Raw genomic sequence first — 22,172 nt, forward strand, 5'->3', positions numbered from 1 at the left:
TAATCTGGTTTGAGACTTAACTAACCTGGCTCAATGCTAGGGAACTCTGGGAACTATAGTTTTGTGAGACATTTAGCCTTCTCTGTTAGCACACTCTGGTGCCACTATAAACTACAAATCCCAGGATTCCCTAGCACTGAGCAAGGGCAGTTAAAGCAGTCTCAAACTGGATTATTTATGTAGTCTGTTTTAGACCTTTTAGGAATTCTTAGGTATGTTCCAAAACACACTGCAGAAATAATCTAGTTTGAGACTTCTTTAACTGCCCTGGCTCAATGCTAGGGAATCCTGGGAATTGTAGTTTATTGTGGCACAAGAGCTTCCTAAAGCTCAATGTTTCACAAAATTACAGTTCCCAGAATTCCGTAGCATTGAGCCAGGGCAGTTAAAGCAGTCTCAAACCAGATTATTTCTGTCAAGTAGATGCAGTGAAACCTTTGATTCCTGTTTTTTCTTCTCTCTAATCTTCATCCTTCCAAAAGCACCCAATACAGCTTGTTCACATTTAAAATCAGGATGGGCACTTTCCTAGTAAAATATATCGCATATTAGGAAACAGCACACCTCAACCAGTTAAAGGTTAAACGTCTGTTCAAATAATATGTTCTTTACCTATTGTCAAAAAGAGAGTAGAAAAGGAGCAAACCAAGCCTTCCACAACTTGGGAGCGGCCACAGCAAAGGCTTTTTCCTGGATCCTCAAAGAGATACGTCTGTGATGGTAGTGAGATGAGAGAAAGCCCTCCCAAAAAGATCTTAAAACTTCAGCAGGCTCATATAGGGAGATAAGGTTTTTCCAATAGTCTGAATTTGGAATTATGCCACGTGGCAAAATCCAGGATATTTTTTTAAAAAAAACGGAGTCTCATTTTTTCTTCCCGAGAGAATAATTCTGCAACAAGGCTGGTATTCTGCTGATGTCAGCATCCTTTTGTTGTTGTTTTTAATGGTCTTCTTTTTAATTGGCAAAAAAAAAAAAAAAAGGTTGGCTAGAAAAGCTGCAGCAATTTTTAATTTCTCCAGAATGCCTCTAGGATAATATGTAGGGCCCATGGGCATTATGGAGAAATTACGATGGCAGTTAGTGACTGTTCCTATTAGCACATGAACTGTTTGCTACCACCCCTCTCCACAGTGGCCCACAACACTGAAACCCAACCTTTCTGAAACAGCCCACTGAGATGATGCTGGGACAATGTGTATGTGTGTAGTGGGGAGGAGGTCTTAGAAAGCACTTGCTCAGGTATCCCTCAGTGTGCAACTGGCAACGGCTTTCAATAATCTAATTTGGGAGTTAATGACTTACAGGGCCAGTCTACACATGTGTGTGTGTATATGTGTGTTTTATGAGAATTGGTGTGCATTTTCGCACCTTCAAATCAACTCCAGTTGTCTTCATTTCATTGCTGCCTATTCATATCTATACATTTTCTGTGGCTACATGCAACACCATTATTTGCAGGGGGGCTGTCAATCAAAGGATGAGCACATATGCACTTCTGCTTCTGCTGTCATCTATCCCTCACCTCGTGACAGGTCAGCATTGTACTTTTCTCTAGTCACCTACTCTTTGGATCCCTTTAGTTATTGTATGTGGGAAAATTTCCCCAAAACAGGGTTTACTGTATATACTCATGTATAAGTCTAGAAATTTTAGTCAAAAAATTGATAAAAAAAAACCTGGGTCAACTTATCCATGGGTCAAAGTAAGTACTGTATGATAACTGTTATCAAAAAAGGAATCATCCCTTCTCTGAGTAGAGGGACAAAAGGTGAGACCATTGTCCATATTGGAGGAACCTAAAAGAAGCACCAACCCCCTGTACTTTGTCCACTGTGGCACTAGTTCTGGCTGAAAAATGGTGATGGTTAGTTTCCTCCTTATCCATTCAGCCTTTAGGTTAAGCAGAAACGTTTATGCCTGCTGGGATTTTGGAAGCTATTTGGCATGGTCTTCCTTGGCTCCTTGGCTTCATCCTTTATATCCTTTGTTACATGCCTCCTCTTCCCATGGAAGAAACTCCACATTTAATACCACTTGCTTCCCTTCTCAATCTGATATTAAAACCTCTCCTCCAGCACTTGGGAAGTGGTGTTAGGTGGTTGAGAGAGGTCCAGAGAAGGAGAAGGAGGGATAGAAGTGGGATTTTCCCCTTTCTATCCTTCCTCATAGCCCCCTAGGTTTTACCTTTGACTTATCCATGGGTTATATCAAAATCCATGATTTTGAATCTGAAACGTTCCCTCGATTTATACATGAGTACATACAGTATTTAAATGCCCATCACTCTCGGTGGTGGAAGAAAAAAGTGGAAATTGAATACCAGTTTCAAATGCCCAGTTTATTAAAAAAATAATAATGCTGTAAAATGTCAAGGAGAATAGGCAAACCCTATGTTCACTTAAAACCAAAGAAATCTCTTAGCAGTAACACTCAACTGCCCAGCTATCCATCCATCCATCCTCTGCCATGTGAAGGCATTCAAAGATGACACCCACTCAATTGACAACGACATCCTCCAAGACACTACGGTTTTTCTTTGAGGATGTTTTTGTTGCTCCCCCCCCCCCATGCATTCAAACTGTGTATGCTAGATCATGTTCTACTTACTTTCTACCAAGATAATTTTCTTTATGTAGACCAACCTATAGCCCCATATTCTATCAGCTCTTCTTTTAATGAAATAACCAAGCAAATGGGCATTCCATACCTGTAACAGTTTCATATCATCTGGATTTTCTGACCCTGGAACATTTTCTTTCAGTATGGCTGACATGACCCTCACGTTCATTTTAACCATATCCAATTCACTGTACAGCTTCCCAACCTGTTCAAGACAACAAAATGGCAAAATACAATACTAAGTAAGTATGAGATGGCAGTCCTAGTTAAAAAGCAGGAACAAGACAAGCTAAAAACTCTCAAAAAAGAAATGGCACTCAAGTTCCTTTTAACATTTTTCTCTTCCTTTTCACTCCTGCTTAAAAACAAACAAACAACCAAATCAAAATTACATCCCTGAAATGACTTCAACTAGATAGCAAGGAAGGGTGACCCTTTACCCTCCATTTTCCAATAGACATTCAGATTAACTTTATCATGGAGAGGATGAATGGTTCATTACTTGTTGCAGCTATTCTCTGAATGCAAAGGTACAGTAATAGATCAATCACAAGTGCACATCTGCCTGCGCATGTCTGCACACAAAAATACTTAATTCACAATACAAAACAAAGAGGGGGGGGGGACACAGCAACCTACAATCATAAAACCATCAACCAGCATCACTTGGCCAAAAATGGTTTCTCTCAGGTGGAGATCATTCTAGAGCACCTCTGTCAGCCAATCACCCACGACAATGAAGACTTACACTACCAATTACTGAAATGAACAGCAGCACTATACCTGCTCTGGAATCAGCGTCATTATTGTACCTGGGGAGAAGGATCCCAATAAACCTTTCACAGAGGTACCATTGGATGCCTTCATGGCAGTCTGAGGCAAAGGCTGTGGATACACATAATGCAAATAGCTGTGAGGTTTATCTGAGTGATACCACAGGAGAACCACACTTTCAGACAGAAAGAAAGGGTTATTTAGAATTCTTGCATTTCATTTGAACAAGAGATCCAAGGCACATAGCCCCACACCAACTGCATCTTAATCCTAAAGGTTGCATTTTAACAGTAATTTCAAAGATTGCATCTGCTTCTTCTTTTTTTTTTTTTTGGTTAACTGTTTTTGTTTATACTAGCCGAAGGCCATGACAAAATGAGCTTATCAAAAAGCATAAAACATTTAACATTTAAAACAAAAGGCACAGAATACAAAGGACAAAAAATGTTCCAACATTTAATGTGCAGTTAAAAATAGTTAATTGTTAAAAAGGACAAAAGGAAAAAGAGACACTTTTCCTGGATATTAGTAAACATATATGATATAATCATAAAATCTAATTAATACTTGGCATCTCCCTGGCAATTTATGGCAATTTTGTTTAACTCTCTCTTTCTAATCTTTTTTTGCAGCCATGGCAAAAAGAGCCACTCTATGTGTTACATAGTCATTGATATTACTCAAAGGAATTGGACCAACTCAACAGTAGAGCTCCTACTTTTGTTTATCAGCAAGGGTGTTAAAAGGTTCTTTCTAGGGTTGCTGTACAATGGACAAATTAACAAGTAGTGAATAATATCCTCCACCTGAGCTTGACTGCAGATGCATAGTCTGTTCTCAAAAGGCACTTTGTTGTAGCGTCCATCTAGAACCGCAGTAGGCATTAATTGAAGTCTTAGCTCAGTGAAGGCAATTCTTATAGTAGGCAACTTGAGTTTAGTCAAATATCTGGCTCTAAAATGTTCGATCTTCAAAAAGGAGAACTGAAAGGAAAATTGTGAGGTCCTAATTGACTGCAGATTATAGGATGGGCAACTGTGGCAAGTCCAGTAGCCAACTGTCTGTTCTGGGACCTTCCAGAGACCATATGGGCAAAACACTAAAACCCCAGAAGTGGTTGAGTGCACTTCTGCTTTCGAAAAACAAGTTGCCTCCTCTGTAATCTATTTACAAAGTGAACTGCCATTCTTGGAGGCTTCCAGGAGAGGCAATTAACCCTCTTTTTTTGGCAGAAAAATGGCAGCCCACAGACTGTTGGGTTTGTGTGTGTAAAGGGTGCAAAAGCAACCATGGTGGAGGTGGTGGGTGTACATTCAGGGCCATACTTTGCTCACCCTGCTCCATGATTTAAGAAATCTTTGTTTAGTAGTCCTCTTTCTTTTATAATAAGCCTTGAGTTCCCTCTGCACATGTTCAATCTTGTTTTTGTTTTGCAAGAGGCTTAAAGAGCCTGTAAATCAATCCAGACATTTAATTTCCTTTAACCTGAAGAAAACACTGGGCCTCTAGATCTCGTGGGCAGCTTTTAAAAGCTTCAACCTCTATATTTCCTGTTGAACAAAACTATCCCTCCCACTCTCAGGTTTTTAAATGCTCCAGGGCAGAAATGTATGATGGGTTTCCTCAGCAAAGGAATGACATCATCATGTCATATGCACATTATTCTTGAATTAATCAGCACACCTTCACCGCACATGTAGGTTTTGCAACAATCATATATTTTAACCAATAAGCAGCTGTCAATACAGCTCTTACCTTTGTTGCTCCCTTGCTGTTCTCAGAGGATGGAAACTCTACTCCTTTCTTAAGAAGCTCCAGGTAAACCTCTTTGACTTCACTTACATCCACAGCACCTTGGAATCCCCTGGCCCAGGTCTGCTTATGCAAAAGAAAGCAGTTGATGAAAGTGAATGAGGCTTCTTTTCCCCAAGCTAAGATTTTTGAGTCACCACAGTCAAAGTAGTGAACAATATCCTCCACCTCCAGTTTCCATGAACAGAAATGGTTTCACGAAAGAACCCTGCGTGCCTATTGCAGATTATCCATGGAAGAGATCTTCAAGTCAGTCTGAATAGCTCAGTGAACACATCAGCACTGTCTAGAACCATTCAGGAGAGCAACGTTGCCCATAGTGAAAACTGCAAGTTCTATGACAAGGCTAGTGAGAAGGGCAGGGAAGACAACTGCCTATGAAATGGCTAGTTGTAGTTATATGCCTTCAGTTCAACTCTGACTAACTGTAACCCTTGCCCTCCTTTTAGGCTGAGAGAATGTGACTTTCCTAAGGCCATCAGTTTTCTATGCCTGAGTCCTAGTCCAACATTCAAACCACTACACCATCCTGGCTCTCAGAAATGGCCAATAATCTCTTTAAATGAGTTGAGCGAGCAGCTGCATTGGAATACTGTCTACAGTTTTGGTTGCACATCTCTGACCAAGCTGTCATTGAGTTACAAAAACTGCAGAATACAATTTGTCTGGAAATTTATATAGACTCAACATCTGCTACCCTACCCTAGAAAGCATCCCAGACGACCTTGATTACTTTGGAGAAAGCAAGGTTCCTTGTGACAAGAAAGGACCCTCTCTCTCCAAAGGTTTTATCAGGAACCCTTTGGAAGGAGGATTGCTTTGCTTTCATGAACCACACTTGGGCATTTTGGCAGCTTTAGCAACAAAAACAAACAAACAAACAAACAAACAACTCAGTCATTCAGTCATTCTAGGAATGTAAATTCTTCTCTGAGATATTTTCTTGAAGGAAGAAATGAGTAATTTGAGAAATTTTCTTCATACTGTAAGAAAAATCTTCAAACACCACACAGTTTTTGAAGACTACATTATCTGCAATTTGGGACTTATTCTGCACAAAATTTGCAAGTGTTCCCCCCCCCCCCAATAAAATACAGCATTTTCTGCACAGAAAACAATATTCCTGCACATAAATATTATTTTCTGCACAGAAAAGCTGTTTTCTATGAAAATCACCAACATGCAAATTTTGTGCAAAATTCTTCTTGTCAAAGATTTTCAACACTTGAAAAACATGCTTTTCAACTCTTTTTCAAATATTCTTTTAATCCATAATTCATCCACACCTTGCCTTTCCCCACAACTGGGACCCAACACAGTTTACAAAAAACAATTCACAGATAAAAACACACGCAAAGACATAAGTATATATTATGGTTATAGTTAAAATGTAATTAAAATATCTATAGAAGTAAGTCCATTAATAGAATTAAAACTATTAAAACAAGTCCATGAAAAAAGACAAAATATAAAACTAAATATCTTTGACTGGCCATTGGTAACAAAGCCATTCATCTGATCCAGAAGGCATCTTCTGTTCTTGCAAAACCATTACAAAATCAAAGACTTCTTGTGACACAGAATGTGAGAGCCTTGTACAAGTTCCTCTACATGGCATGATTTGTCTTTCACAATGTGGAAAATGCTAGTTATGTAACATGCTGCAGGACATATTAAATATTGATCTTTATCACATGGTTAGACTTTTACAAGACCATTTCAGTATGCAGAGGAGTCATTTTGATTACTTTCAGTCTCAAAAACAGTTGTATGAATCAGTCTAGACTCACTCAGGATTAAGAAGGAGGATGTTACTACTGACCAATTTAATCTAAGCATTTACATTGAGGCTGGCAAGTATTATTACAGTGTGGCTGATCATTCATTTGCATTCACACTTACACAAAGAGATGAACCTACTTTACATTCACATATGTGCACACTTATTCCAAGATCCATTTTACAACTGGTGTCTGTGTATGGTGGGAAACTCAGAGAGGCTTCACCACCATCACCCCTGCCCAATGTCACTGTAAAATTGGTTCATACTAAAATTCTGGTGATGACCCACTGATAGTCCAATGATTTGTGAAAAGTGAAAAATTAGAGCCATGTCTGACACTCCACTAAGCAATGGATTCTTCCATGTTACAGTAAAGACCTTCTTAGAACAATATTCCATTTATGGAAGGGCTGTCATAGGGCCAGTGAATTCTAAATCTTCTTATCTCTTCCCAATCCCAAATACTTTAACCACCCTCATCCACACTTACCCATTTTAAACTGTCAAAAGTATCCCTTTTACAAGTCCATGGAGAGCAGACAGAAAGAGCTGTTGCTAACCATGGGACGAAATGTAAGGGAAAGAGTTTTTCAGATCTGGTTTGAACAAGATTTTGTTCCTTGAAATAACAATATTTGTCTACTAAAAGAAGGGATTCCCAAACATCACATTTCAGTGTTGTTTAATCATCCACAGATCTCTCTCTCTCTCTCTCTCTCTCTCTCTCTCTCTCTCTCTCTAGGTGTGTGTGTGTGTTTCAACAGATCTGTGATTACCTACCATCAGAAGTTCTTTCACACTTCACAGTTGTATCACTGTAATTCCACTTTAACTTCCATGGCAATAGCCTCTAAAATCATTGGATTGTATGGTTTAGAAAGGCACTAGAGAAGCCCTCTGCCTTAGAATTCTAAATTTGTTGTTGTTATGTGCCTTCAAGTTGTTTCTGATTTTTGGTGACCCAAGGCCTATCATGGGGTTTTCTATGGCTGAGAGAGTGTGAGTGTCCCAATGTCACTCAGGGCATTTACATGGCTGAGCAGGGAATTGAATTGTGATCTCCAGAGTTGTAGTCTGACACTCAAACAACTATGCCATGCTAGTTCACAGAATCCTAAATATGCCCCCTAAACTGCATGTCCCAAAGACCGCACAGGATGCTGCCATGGCAGTTAAACTGGAATCGTAACACTACAATTGTGTAATATGAACAAGCCCACAACAACAACAACAACAACAACAACAACAACAACAACACAACACTTTTTCATATTCCCTTTTTCTGGGATGGAACACAGCTTGGCATTACTGGTCATCTTTCAAGGTCTCATTCTCCTTTCAGGTAAGAAAATGAAATATAGAACTGGGTGGAAAAACAAGGAGAGAGTGCCAGGGAAGGGAGGATGAATGGCACAAGCTCCTTACACTTCTTCTTATTCATATTTTCATGTGCATCTCATCTTCTCCCCTTGTCCATCTTATCTCAAGGGAAAGAGAAGAAACTCCCCAATCCAGAAGAACATCAGTCAAGCCATCCTTTGTCATCAGAAGCTTCCATGGAGACTTGAGTTTGAGAATTGAATTTTGAGTGTGAAGAAGCCCAGAATAACAGGAAATGAAGAATGGGTGCTCATGCTTCCCCTTCCACATGGCTACATAAACATAAACACTCAGCAGCCACTCTTGAAGCCAATCAAGTCAGAAGTAGAAAAAAGCTCATGGGTGTTGTGAGCCCAGGATAACTGAATGTGTTTAAACAAACCCTGGCTTTCCCTAGCAGAATGAGCAAAGACACAAAACCATTTTGTTGGGCTAGCAGAATAACCTTTATTTTTAAAAAGCACTAAGTACAGAACTAGCACATAAGTAATACTAAGCAAATGTCCTACTTTTATTGCAATAGAGGCAGCTTCACACAGTTTCAGATGGAAACCCTTAGAAGCTAGGCCAATAGTCAAGCTTTGCTGATCTCATTTTGTCCCCACAACACCTACTTTCTCCCTAGCACTGTATTCACTCCTCTCCATATGCAGCTTAACAGAGAGCAAGAAGAACAAAGCAGCCAGAGATGGCCACAAACCCTCTCCATTCACCATGGGACAATTATAATGAAAAATTTTAATAGACTGGTAAAGTTTTATGCAACTAAGTAAGAGCAAGGAATGGGGAGAAGAAGCTTACCATGATAAAGGTCAAAATCTTCTCCTGCATATCAACTGGTAGGTTGAATCTTGGATTCAGCAGCTTCACGAGCCGGTCTTTGCAAAATTCTCTTCTCACAACTAGAGACTGGAAGCTCGGACCACAGTTCTGCATGCACATCTCAAGGAGCTGTAGGAGGAAAGCAGTTTTGGGATTGCTTTTGTTCTTGGCATAAAGACATTTTATGTCAACAACCCAAGCACCAATTCCTCAATAGTAATGTCACACAAAACCCATGGAATTTTACTCCCTTCTCCCATTTTCAATTTAGGTGTTCCTTTTCTTGATGCTCCCTGTAGCCTTGGTAGCCCCATCTCAACTGTCATGCCATGCCCTTCCTTGTTCTACTGAGTAGTTCTCTTAGTTAAAGATTCTGCCAGTGGCCCTTTATACAAAGAAGAACCTTGCTGGATCAACTCCAAAGTCTATTTAGTCCAGCATCCTGTTTCCCACAGGGGTCAACCAGAGGCCCACAAAAGCAACTGTTTGCCTCAGTTGCTGCTCTGAATCAGTGTTTATAGAAAGTTATGTTTTAGGACTACCATCCCCAGAACACTTGCCAACCTTAGCAATTAGCATAGTAGCTAGGGTATTCTGATAATTCTAGTCCAAAAAGTAACATTTCCAAGTCATGTAATGTGAAATCAGTCCAGTCTTTCAGCCAAGGCATCTTTCTCACCTACAACAAAGTCTGGTCCAGTGACTAATTATGGTGACTTGTGATGGTGACTTGCATACTCTTCTGCAAGAAGATCATCTTTTTTGTTATCCTAACATTTCTCTTCTGTTACACTGACATCTTTGGACCACAGCAGTACAACATAATCTACCAAGTACATTTAACATAATATATAAAATGTATAGCCTACAGTGTTATATGCACAATTCTGCTGAGAAGACTGGAAACCTCCACTTCCATTGTCAATTAACTGCCAAGTCTATAATGTCTTAATTAGAACTGGTTAATGTAATGTGTTTTGTTTTTTTTAAAAAAGCCTAGGGTCATAAACCATAGTTTGAAGTTGCTTGCTTTCCATAACTGTGGTTAAGACTAACTATGTTTCTTGATGTTTACCCACAACACTCAAGCATAGCTAGTTAACAATAGAAGCGAAGGTTTCTTAGCTCCTTCTTGTAGCTTTGCTTAGGAAGGAAGGAGAATTGGAGCGCAAAATCACAAGGCTGAATCACACACCATTGAAATATAGTTTAGTGTTACATCTGAATGAGGTGTCAAAATAGAACAATCCTGCTAGGGACCAGCCTCATTCCTCAGCTGCATCACTTCTGAAAAGCTGGGACCAATCTTGCCTGCTTTGAATGTGCACAAAATGATCTTCACAGTAGTGGTGATAAATAACTCAAGGGGATCCACTGTAGTGGAGGACTGCGCTAAGAAAGATTTGTGAATGCTTTTACCACTTAGGCTTGACTGTACAGCAACATTTTAAATACTATTTTTAAAAGCTGGTATCTTAAACCTTCAAAACTGTTATTACCACCTCGCCCCATGCACAGTGTATAGAGGATTTCAGGAAAATAAAGATGCCATAATGGCAGGGAAAATATGCACCAAATTCACAGGACCTCTCTGAAAGACAAAATCAGAACAGGAAATGAACTGCCATGTGAGAAGCCAAGCAAGTCACAGCTGCCAAGAAGTCTTGGCTTGAATGGTGCTCTTATAAAACCCAGCATGCATGAAAGACATGCTAATCAGCTAACCCATTTGCCTGCACAAAATAGCTTCAAAGAGGCTATGTGTAAGTAGAATATTTTTTGCAGATTACATGAAGGAATTAGGTTCACATCAGCCATTAGTGCACTTTCCCCAGAAAGGAAGGGCCAAACAGTTGCCCTTTGACAAGGACCTTGGCAGTTAATGGGCCAGATCATACTCTCAATTACAACAGGGCAACCTTTCCACAGATTTCAACACAGTACATCAACTAGCAGGAGCATTTAAATTCAGGGAGAGGTAGAGGTGTGTGTATGTTTAAAGGCATTTGTCAATGAACTAAATGGAAGTTACTTTCATAGGTTGAAATGATTTTGTTTATTAAGGGATGCTGCTGTTAGACCTTCAACTGGTTCAGAGTTGCATAAACTTCAAGCAAAACATGAATACTTATTGTGTGTGGCAACTTCTCCACCCCACTCCCAACCCTAGCCAGAAAGATCATACACTCCAGCATTTCACAGATGAAAATGGAGACACGTGGGGCCCAGCAGCATCAGAGTTTGGTCAAGGTGGCAAAAGTTATTAGTGAAGAAGAAGATACAAGCTAGGAGAGGGTGCAGAGGTTTGCTTCTGCCTGAGCCTACTAGGAAGGGCAAAAATCCTCCCACTAATCTCCACTATCTCTGATGAGTTATTGAAGTACAAATTACATTTGCGCTTTGAACTTAGTTTGCAGCAATTTAAGTAAGCTGAGGACAAAGAGGGAAAATAGAAAGAAGATCGAGAAACTGGGATATTTTAAAAGCAGCTGAACAATAGAATGACATAGAATTAATAAGGACTGTCCCCGACAAACTGGGACAGTTGGAGGTTATAAATTTGTCCTTGCAAGCCCGTGACTCCTTGTGTGATGGTAGAGACATTCTCTGCTTGGGATGGAATCTTTTTCATATATAAGTAGATCAGTAGCAGTTTGGATTGATGTATTTGGGGCTGGATGGCCCTTTATGTACAGCATGGGTGAGAACTGAACTCCAAATGCTGTTAGACTCTGAGTACCAGTAACCATAGCTAGCATAGGCAACTCTGAGAGTTGCAGTCCAATATCAACTGGATAACCACACAATTCCCATCTCAGTGGAAAGTAAAATGTAGAATATCTAAAAACGTGTACCCTTTACAAGGATCTAAGAGCTTCTTTGTATGAAAAACCCTCCTATCTCAATTATTCTCTGACTCGATTTAAATTCCACCCACCATATACTAAACAGACTCAAGAACTATTTATTTATTTGTTTATTGTATTTGTATGCCACTGTTCTCCTGGTGTGGGACCCAAAGTGGCTCACAAAATATAAAACATTTTTTTTAAAAGCATAGCAATAAAATTAAAATGCAATTAAAATATAGTCATTTTTCAAACCATACACTGAACAGTATAAAACCATTAAAAAGCATACAAAAGTTAAAACTAGAGTACTTACTCACCCCCATATAAAAGCCCCCTGCAAGGAAAACTATTTCAGCCCAAAGGCAACATTCAATTTCAAGGCAGTACTTGTTGAGCAGCACATCACTGGTGGGCAGAGCCAAAGGAAAATGGCAGGGCCCCAAAATACCAGCATATTTTAAATGCTAATACAGTGGGCCCTTGGTATCCACTGGGGTTTGGTTCCAGGACCCCATATGGATACCAAAATCCATGGATACTCAAGTCCCATTAAATAAAATGGCATAGTAAAATGGTGTCCCTTATATAAAATGACAAAATCAAGGTTTGCTTTTTGGAATTTTATTTTTTTAATATTTTCAAGCCATGGATGGTTGAATCCGTGGATAAAAAAGTCTGTGGATATAGAGGGCTAACTGTAACTAAGCCTCAGATGAGACATTCCATCCTTTCAGAATTGAGGCAGGGGGAGCACAGGTGAAATAGTAAATCATCAAATGTGGTGTGGTGTCATGTCATTTAGGGAACTCCAGAAGGCCAGATTTTTACCCATGGCCAGACAGTCCACTCTTTTGCTCTAAAATGAAGGACAGAAACACAAGGCTTACTGTATATACTCATGTATAAGTCTAGAAATTTTAGTCTAAAAAGTGACCCCAAAAACAGAGTCGACTTATCCATGGGTCAATACAAGTGCTGTACTTTAACTCTTATTTTAAAAAAGAGGCCATCTCCTGGTGAAAGGCAAAAGTGTAATTTGTCCTGGAAGCACTGATCCACCTTTACTTTCTCATCCATCTAGTCTTTACTGTAAACACGAACAATTGTGCCTACTGGAATTTTCTAAGTTGTTCGGCACCATTTTCCTTTGCATTATACTTTGTTACATGCCCCCAAATATTACTCTCAACTTATACATGGGTCATATCAAATTTGGCCCTAAAACCTGCCCTTGACTTACACACGAGGTCAATTTATAGTCGAATATATACAGTAACCTTGGAAGCGATTTTCTCCTCACTACTGCAGCTATCAAATGAATCCACTATCACCACGAAGAAACAATTTTCCTCGGATGATGCCACCACCAGAACTCGTTTGAGAAAGCACACCTTATGGTTCTAAATTGGTCATTTCAAAGCTGGTAGTAGCAGCCAGAGAGGCACTGGTAGTGGCAGCGATATTTTTATGCCATAAGACATATGAAGTGAAACAGAACAATGCTAAATTTTATCTCATTACTTTCAGCTTTACTATGTCTTGTCTTTGTCTGCAGTTGCTTCCTTTATGGCGGTTTTTGATTTTATGTAGAAAGTGGATTTTTTTTTATTGCAACACTAATAATAATTTCTCAGTCAGCTCACAGATAAAAAAACTAATAAAACAAAACAGTAACTTGTCAAAATATTGTATTTATAGTGTCTAATTCATATTGTGAACTGCTATGGGAACTGTTAAAGGGCAGAAAGGTGCTATATAATTTTTTAAAACAAAATCTGTGTGTGTGTGTGTGTATGCATTTATCCAATATGGAAATAAATTTATGGAATTTGGAAACATTAGCTAATTTAACAGAAGAATGATATGTACTGTCAACAAAATGGATGTAGATGTTTTTGGTATGTGCAGGAGACATGAATGGTCACTAACTTTTTTTCCCCTATGGGTGACCAAAAAGTGGAGGGAAATCTTGATTCCATTGCCAGCAACAGGAAAATCCTGCCTGAAGTTAGAGCCTTGCTTGTGGGAGTGCAGTCTTTACAAAGAAATATGCTCTGATTTCCATCAGAACCAGAAGGAATTCTCAGCAGCATATTATGCAGTTAGGGGGGGAAAACTGCTGCACCTTCAGTGCCCGAGGCAAGTTAAAGTTACAGGATAAGAGGAATGGAGATTCTCCTGTAATCGGGAAGGAGGCTGAGTCTATAAATGTGCAACCTCTTGCTGAAACCTTGGGAAGAAGGGCTAAGACTCAGTGAAGAGCATTCTGCCTGCAGGTCAAAATGTAAAAGAACTAGCAATTAAGGTTGAGCTCTTGAGACTTGTAAAAGCTGGAAGCAACCTCCTGGGTTACCAAATAACAGCTCACAGCAATCTGGTGGTTACCAAGTAACAGCTTGGAGGGAAGCAGGAATCATTAGAGCTACTCAGCTTCACTAGATGTTGAACAAATCAACTAGTCTGCAGCTACCACTGAAGATGATGGCTCCACAACTACCTGAGACAACCTGTTCCATTGGAACACTCTTGCACTGCAGGTTCTTTCCACTAGTATTTTAATTATTTCACAGCAAATGCAGCAGGCCCAAGCTATTCAAAAGAGAGCTCATCAAAAGAAAGAACTGCAGCATGCCACCAATGGCACACCTCAGATAGCATTACTTTTAATCTCAGTCATTTGCTGAGATTTTATTTAATTAGGAGTGGTAGCATTCAGCTTGTGGAAGGAGAGCATTCATTACATTCCAAAACGTATCAAGCTGAATTAGTCACTTTTATTAAAGGAAACCATTTCCCAGGGATATCTTGTATAGCACTCTTCCTATGCATGCCCAGATAAATTGTAGCCCTCCGTTATATCAGTACTAACCCATTAATTACTAAATGACATCTTGATACTATCAGTATACCAAGATGTTGCAGGAAACAAGAATGGCTCTCATCTCCTAATTTACAGCAATATCCCATGATTGGAAATCAGAACAAGCCCATCCTATAAATCGGCTGGTTACAAACCAGCGCTCTCGTGTGTTTGCTCCTGCACAAACAAAAAAGTCTCCAAAATGGCTGAGATGTTCATGTGACATTGCATAGGAGACACCAGACCCATCGCTATCATGATTTTCCTCTCCTGAATATACCTCTAAAATAGCTTTGTAACTTGCCATTATTCCACAACTTGGGCACAGGCTGCTTTCCTGGCAGTTTAATTGGTACACAACATCCTGAGCATTCATTACATTCCAAAACTTATCAAGCTGAATTAGTCACTTTTATTAAAGGAAACCATTTCCCAGGGATATCTTGTATAGCACTCTTCCTATGCATGTCCAGATAAATTTTAGCCCTCCATTATATCAGTACTAACCCATTATTTACTAACCCAGATAAATTTTGATTATACTGTAAATCAAAACAGAGGCAACTAGAGGCTCGACCAATACACACCATTCATGAAGCGGAAAAACCACCCCCACATTAACTGGCGCCATTTTATCACTGAACACTCCTCTAAAACAGGAATAGAAAATGTAAAATTCTCCAAATCTTGCTCAACTGCAATTCCCTCATCATCTGTTTTCCCAAAAAGAGTTTTTGCAAGCTGCTGTCCAACTTTGAGAGGAAACATCCATGCATACAGTAAACTAGAAGTTAGGAAATCTGTTCCAGCATAGTCTAATACACTATTTTTCCATTCACACTTATATACGTGCATGTACGTGTGTACATGTACCAGTGAGTTGAAGGACTGGGTTAAGGTGAAGAAGCTAAACAACTTCCATCCCATTAAATGCAATCCAAAAAAGAAATAAAGCACATCTGGGTTCTGTAAAATACCACTCCTTACAGACAGTGAGCACAGCTAATTGGTGGGTATATTGCTCACTCCCTTACCTGCAGCAGCCCAGAATGGATGTTACAAAGCATAATTTGTAACCCCATCTTTGCCCCCAAACAGAGTTCCTAGTAATTCCACCTAATCTACCCACTAATTATGGAAATTGTACAATCTTTCATGGGAAAGTCATAACTGTCAGTACAGAGATCTTTGAACTGTGATTTGTGTGGGCAGATATTCAACCCTTACAGATATCCTTCATGAGGACCCGGAGCACCAAGGTCTTTCAGCTGGTTTTATTTACACAGTAACCTATCATGAAAACAGGTTTGACACACCCAGTGTCTATTAATACTAAAAGAGGTTAACTATCAAGCAACCATCTTGGCTGCCTGCCTAAGATATATATCTATCTTCTTTATATGAAATATTTTCAGCTGTATGAAGTGTTACGGATGTTTCATCCAAGCTGTTTAAAGGAGGGGGCAGGACCAAAATTTGAAGTGCTTGACTCTATAAGCAAAGCTAGTTTAGGAGGAATAGAATGGTACTGGAGTAGCTACAAATAGTCTTTCAGTGAAACTTTTAGTGAAAGTTGACCACAGAATTGCACTGGAGGACCTAGACAGTCCTAGAGAGAACATATTAATGAAATCCGTGAATAATCAAATCCGCAAATATCAAAGCCGCAAATATGGAGGGATGACTGTATACTGCTGTTAAATACCTGTATAAGGATTTATCTGACTGTAGACATAGGTTGGTCTTGTTTTGCCTTACATTTTAAAATCCATATTAAATGTTAGTTTCCTTCAGTCATCCTCCTGCAGTAACTCTCACCTCTGGCACTGCAAAGATGGGTTTGAGAGTTGTTGTTACTATCACGGCCAACACAGAAGGTGCTAAATTTTCTTCAATAGGCCTTCCTGAATAGATTCACTTTAGCTTGTCAGTTTGAGGCTAGAAAAAGGATGAGGAATAGACTGGGCAAGTAAACTTCCCTAGCTGTTTATCCAGTTATCATATTTATTGGGATGGGCAATGGATCATATTTGAACACTTCCATTTCCTTTGTTTGCTTCCTCATGATAGTAGTTGTTATTTGCCATCAAGTTAACCTCAATTTATGACTACCCCATTAATGGGACCTCCAAGATCCCTGGTGTGTCTTACACACAGCCTGATGGTAATTTTATACACAATATTTTAAAATAATTTTGTGCATGAAGCAAAGTTTGTACATCAGAAATCCAAGGTGTCACTATCTCAGCCACTGCTTTTGGAATACTTTGGATTTTGGTATTCCGGGTAGGGAGACTCAAGCTGCAGTAATTCTCTCTCTTCACTCTTCATAATGGTACAGCTTAACTCTCAACACAAGTATCTGCCTGGTAGCCCCTAGTGACAATGCATTCAACAGGAAAGAGAGCAGACTGATATAGCTATTGCTATTTCTCTTTCTGGAATCGTTGCCCAATTATCACACAAGGCACTTACCATGCTGGAATCATTACCGAAATGCTTCAGAGGTGCGGAGGTGGTATAGCTGGTCGCACTTCTGAAGCATCATTGAGGCATCATGCTCTTCTCCTGTCAACAAATTATCTATGGAGCAGCCATTTTTGTAATAATGGAAGTTCCTGTTATTACAGAAATGGCTGCTTCACAAACAAATTAGTTGATGGGAGAGGAGCAGGACGCGCTTCAGTGATGCTTCAGAAGCGTGACCGGCTATCCCACCTCCGCACCTCTGAAGCATTTCGGTAATGATTCCAGCATGGTAAGTGCCTTGTGTGATAATCCCCATATAGTTGGAAGAGACCTCAAGGGCTATCCAGTCCAACCCCCTGCTATGCAGGAACTCACAATCAAAGCACCTCTGACAGATGGCCATCCGGCCTCTGTTTAAAAAACTCCAAAGAAGGGGGCTCTACCACCCTGCAAGTAAACTGCACAGTGGCAGCATGACCACAGAGAAAACCCTATGTGTACTAACCACAGGCTTTACTTTTGAAAGGGGGCTCTGAAAGTCTGAATGGTTGGAAAGATATAAAATGGAGTGGTTTCACCTTTTTTTCTGAGACAGAGGCTGGTTCTGTACAGGAATTTTGTAACTTTTTACCTAATTTTATTTTTACCTTGACTTTCTGACAACAAAGAGTTTCAAGGTGGTAATGTATGAAAAGGCCTGAAAGAACTTCCTTGGTACCTTTGACAAGGTTCATGCCTAAAGACACAACAGGCCATGTTGTTGTTGTTGTTGTGCCTTCAAGTCATTTCTGACTTATGGTGACCTTAAGGCGAGCCTATTATTGGGTTTTCTTGGCTAGATTTGTTCAGAGGAGGTTTGCCACTTCCTTCCCCTGAGGCTGAAAGCATGGGACTTGCCCAAGGTCACCCAGTGGGTTTCCACAACTGAGCCAGGATTCAAACGCTTGTCTCCAGTCATACTTCAACACTTAAACCACTATGCCATGCTGGCTCAACAGGCCATACAGGAATAGAACATTACTTCATGAGAGGTCTTGGAAATACTGAGTGATTTCCCAAGATTGACCTTCTATCACTTCCTACCTAAGACTGTTCTTTGGTTGTAATATATTCCATACCCTTCAACATCTCTCTCTCTCTCTCTGACACACACACACACACACACACACACACACACACACACACACCACACAAGGGACATATGTGACAAAGCAATATCAGAATGGGATCAAGATGGCAAAAGTTTGTTTTTGCCTGAGTTTACAGGTTTGAGTGTTTTACTATGACTCTGGAGACCAGGGTTTGAATCCTGTCTTGGTCATGTAAACCCCCTGGGTGACTTTGGACAAGTCACACTCTCTTAGCCTAAGAGGATGACAATGGCAAACCCTCTCTGAAGAAACTTGCCAAAAAACCCATGATAGGTTCCGTTTAGGGTCACCATAAGTCAGAAATGACCTGAAGGCACACAACGACAAATAGGGAAGAGCAATATTCTGCTCCCCTTGTCTCCCAAAACTCAGTTAATTGAGTACTTCTGCACTCTGAACTCCATTTGCAGCAACTGAGGTAAGCTGAGGACAGAGGGAGCAGAGGGAAACTGGGACATTTTAAAAGTAGCTGAAAACATGGGGCAGCACAGGATTAATTGGGACTGTCCCTGTCAAATCAGGACAGTTGGAAGGTATGCCACCCAATGTGAAACACTCTTTTGGCAACCTGAGGTCAACAAGTAAGGACTTATCTGATTTGGTTGTGAGTTCCTGCATGGCACGGGGTTGGACTGGATGGCCCTTGTGGCGTCTTCCAACTCTAGGAGTCTATGGCGGGTTATAGACCGTCACTTTGAGGCGGTCTGCCGCCGCCGCCGTTTGCTCCGTAAGGGAGCCGTCGCAGCCACACCGCGCGGCTCCCTTGCAGAGCAAAAAAGAAGCTCCAAAATGGAGCTTCTTTCTGCGGCGCCCTAATGATGTCGCGAGGCGCCGCTGGCGCACTCGCGACGTCATTAGCACCGCAACACGTTCAGACGCACAGCGTCCGATACGTAAAGATGGCGCTGGCCGTGTGGAACGGCCGGCGCCATATTGTACAGACAGAGTCCGTATTAGAGCCAGGGGCGTCTAGAAGAGACGCCCCTTTTTTAAAATGGGACGTCCTGCGGACGTCCCAAGTGCCGGTCTGTAACCGGCCGAAGATTCTATCTCCTTCCATTTGTCTCCTGTTAGCCCTCAGCTCCTTTCTACTCTCCTTTTTTCAGTCATGCAGTACTACATGACCATTTCCCCATACTGTAGCCTCTCTATTCATTTACCCAGACACTGAATTTATCTCATGTCTGAATAGTTACATTTAAATAGTTAAAGTTAAATCATACTGCTGGTATTCTGACTCTTTACTCTTCAGAGATAATAATGCAGCAAAAGAAGGAAAATTTCTAGTTGTTCTGATTAAGATGTTTAACAGAAACCATTCATTTCCAGTAGGTCTGTTAGGTTATCAAGCTCCACAATTCAAATAATGAAAATATATGTGATGTCTTTCCCTCCCTAAACATCACACAATGGAGAATCTATAGTTTAACTTGCTATATCAGTTCTTTGATAAACACCTCAAGGCGCCATGGTCTAGTATAGTACAGTATCACAGCAGCTCTGACTAACAGGAGCACAGAGGTAAAGGTAAACAGAAAAAAAAGCCAACTAGGAACAGAGGCACCATGCCAAGCGGAAGCAGGAACCAGTTTCTGCTATGCAAACATGTATATTAAATAAGAGGTTTTGTAAAAGTGATTGTGACTCATGGTTACTAAGAAGAGGAGGGAGAAACACAGAAGAAGTGTGCTTGATGCATTCAGGGAATTTCATTTGTACCCCTAAACTAGCATGTCATGGAAGAGCAACCTAACATATGCCTGACCAGAGTTAGTCACGTATCATCCCAAATTATCTGCTCACCAACATGGATAATGATCTTGTTTAACAAGCTACCGGATGGAACACAGTATGTGCAAGAAACAATTGCATGAATGTATGCATATCTGCCACCCAGAAGAGCCAGCGCTACATCTAAGTTACATGTAGAAATCATGAGGTCATCCAGATGTTGATAAACTGCATTTCCCATCAGCCCTAATCAGCATAGCCAATGGTAAGGAATGCTGGGAGGTGCAATCCAACAACATGATTTTGGCTGCATGATTTGCACACTTGGTCTACATGGAAGAAACTGCTCAAATAGAGAATACACAATGCAACCTTCTACAACCCAGAGAGCTAACAGATATATCCTGTTTGCATGTGCACTCAAAGATGTTCATGTTCCACAAAACTGGATGTGCAAATATCAACATAATTCTGGTGTGTGCATGCACAAACACATACATATATTCTACCTTTTTATCTGTAAAGCTTTCATGATGGTATACAGAGGGATTAAAAATTCAGTTCAACAGAACAGACCCTGGGGTGACAAAGAGCACTCCATTTCCCATCAGCACCAACCTTTATGGTCAATGGCTGGGGATGATGAGGGTTGTAGTCCAATCCCAGATGAAGGGCCTCACATTCTCCACCCTGACAGCAGAATTTAATATCTAAACATAAACTGTAAAATCTACAGGCTTAAACCCAATTACAACAGTAAAAATACTGTTTATAATGCAAGTTGATATTGGCATCATGTGATCCTCCTATGGGAGGGCATTCCAAAGTTGAGATGCTACCACAGAAGCCTCTTTTGCAGATGATCCCGGTGCTTCTCCTAAAGAAGGTGCACAGAGAATGTCCTTCTCTGACAATCTCAATGAATGGGCAGTTTTTCCCTAGTTTTTATTATGAAAAACATCATCCTTGGTCTCTAGAAAGTGTATACTTTCCATACATTCCGCCCCGCACCCTCAGAACTTCTGGGCAGCAACTACTGAGGGTCCCAGGGGCTAGACTAACCTCCACAACGAGGAGGTCATATTCCATCGTCGCCCCGGCCCTCTGGAATACGCTGCCCATAGAGCTCCGCTCGGCCACCTCCCTGGCCCAGTTTAAGAAGGAACTAAAAACCTTCTTATTTCAATCTGCATTCCCCGAATGAAGTTCCAGCTGGTCTCCCCCCCCCCCCCCGATGACAATGGTGATCGGCTGATGGTGTTTTAATTTTGTTTTTAATATGACTGTATTGTATTTTTATGGTGTTTCTGTATTGTTATTGTGTTGTTCACCGCCCTGATCGATGGAAGGGCGGTATACAAATAAATTTTTTATTATTATTATTATTTATTATATAAGGCATGGTAGTGACTGTGCATATGGACTGTTCACTCAGGCCCCAGTCCAGAAAAGCTCATGCATACTAAACATTAGTCTTGAGGTTCCACAAAACTCTTTTCTGTTGACCTCATGACCACCACTGCTTGTGATCCACTGGACTCCCCCAATTGCAGAGTGCAAGGGCTTGCAGCATCCCCCACTATCTGGAGAGATCAGCAATGAACAAGTAGGAAAAACTGTGGACAGAATTTGTCCATAACTTCTCAATCCAGTGCTCCACAGCAAACCTTCACACTTGCCAAATCACAGATAAGGCATTTGACTCTTCAACAGACTGAATATGTACAGTATGTATCATCACATGTCTGATAAAAAGTTCTAGCATTTGTAGAATACAGGGAAGGGGATCACTGTTCTCTCTAACACAGAATTCTATGGATCTCCCCAAAGGACAAATCCCAGGATTCCACAGGATGGGGTCACAGTTGTTAAAGTCAGAGCATAGAGCTGTAACTTTATTTTAACTGCAAATACTC

General features: G+C 40.5%; 1 protein-coding gene across 3 annotated transcripts in view; it reads right to left on the minus strand.

Annotated features, from left to right (window-relative positions):
* The window catches only part of TOM1L1 (target of myb1 like 1 membrane trafficking protein), a 59,069-nt gene that overhangs the window by 18,441 nt on the left and 18,456 nt on the right, over nucleotides 1–22,172 (minus strand). For 2 of the 3 annotated variants that reach the window (XM_089478469.1, XM_089478488.1), the window contains exons 4-7: nucleotides 9,173–9,322; nucleotides 5,152–5,274; nucleotides 3,406–3,507; nucleotides 2,711–2,827 (exon numbers count right to left, since the gene is read on the minus strand). In XM_089478469.1, the coding sequence (XP_089334595.1) occupies nucleotides 2,711–2,827; nucleotides 3,406–3,507; nucleotides 5,152–5,274; nucleotides 9,173–9,322 (492 nt within the window). The remainder of the gene's footprint in view (nucleotides 1–2,710; nucleotides 2,828–3,405; nucleotides 3,508–5,151; nucleotides 5,275–9,172; nucleotides 9,323–22,172) is intronic. The other variant, XM_089478477.1, reaches the window with a different exon arrangement.

The sequence above is a fragment of the Sceloporus occidentalis genome, unplaced genomic scaffold (assembly GCF_023333645.1).
Source record: "Sceloporus occidentalis isolate IW3139 unplaced genomic scaffold, rSceOcc1.0.p SCAF_1, whole genome shotgun sequence".
NCBI classification, from domain to species: domain Eukaryota; kingdom Metazoa; phylum Chordata; class Lepidosauria; order Squamata; family Phrynosomatidae; genus Sceloporus; species Sceloporus occidentalis.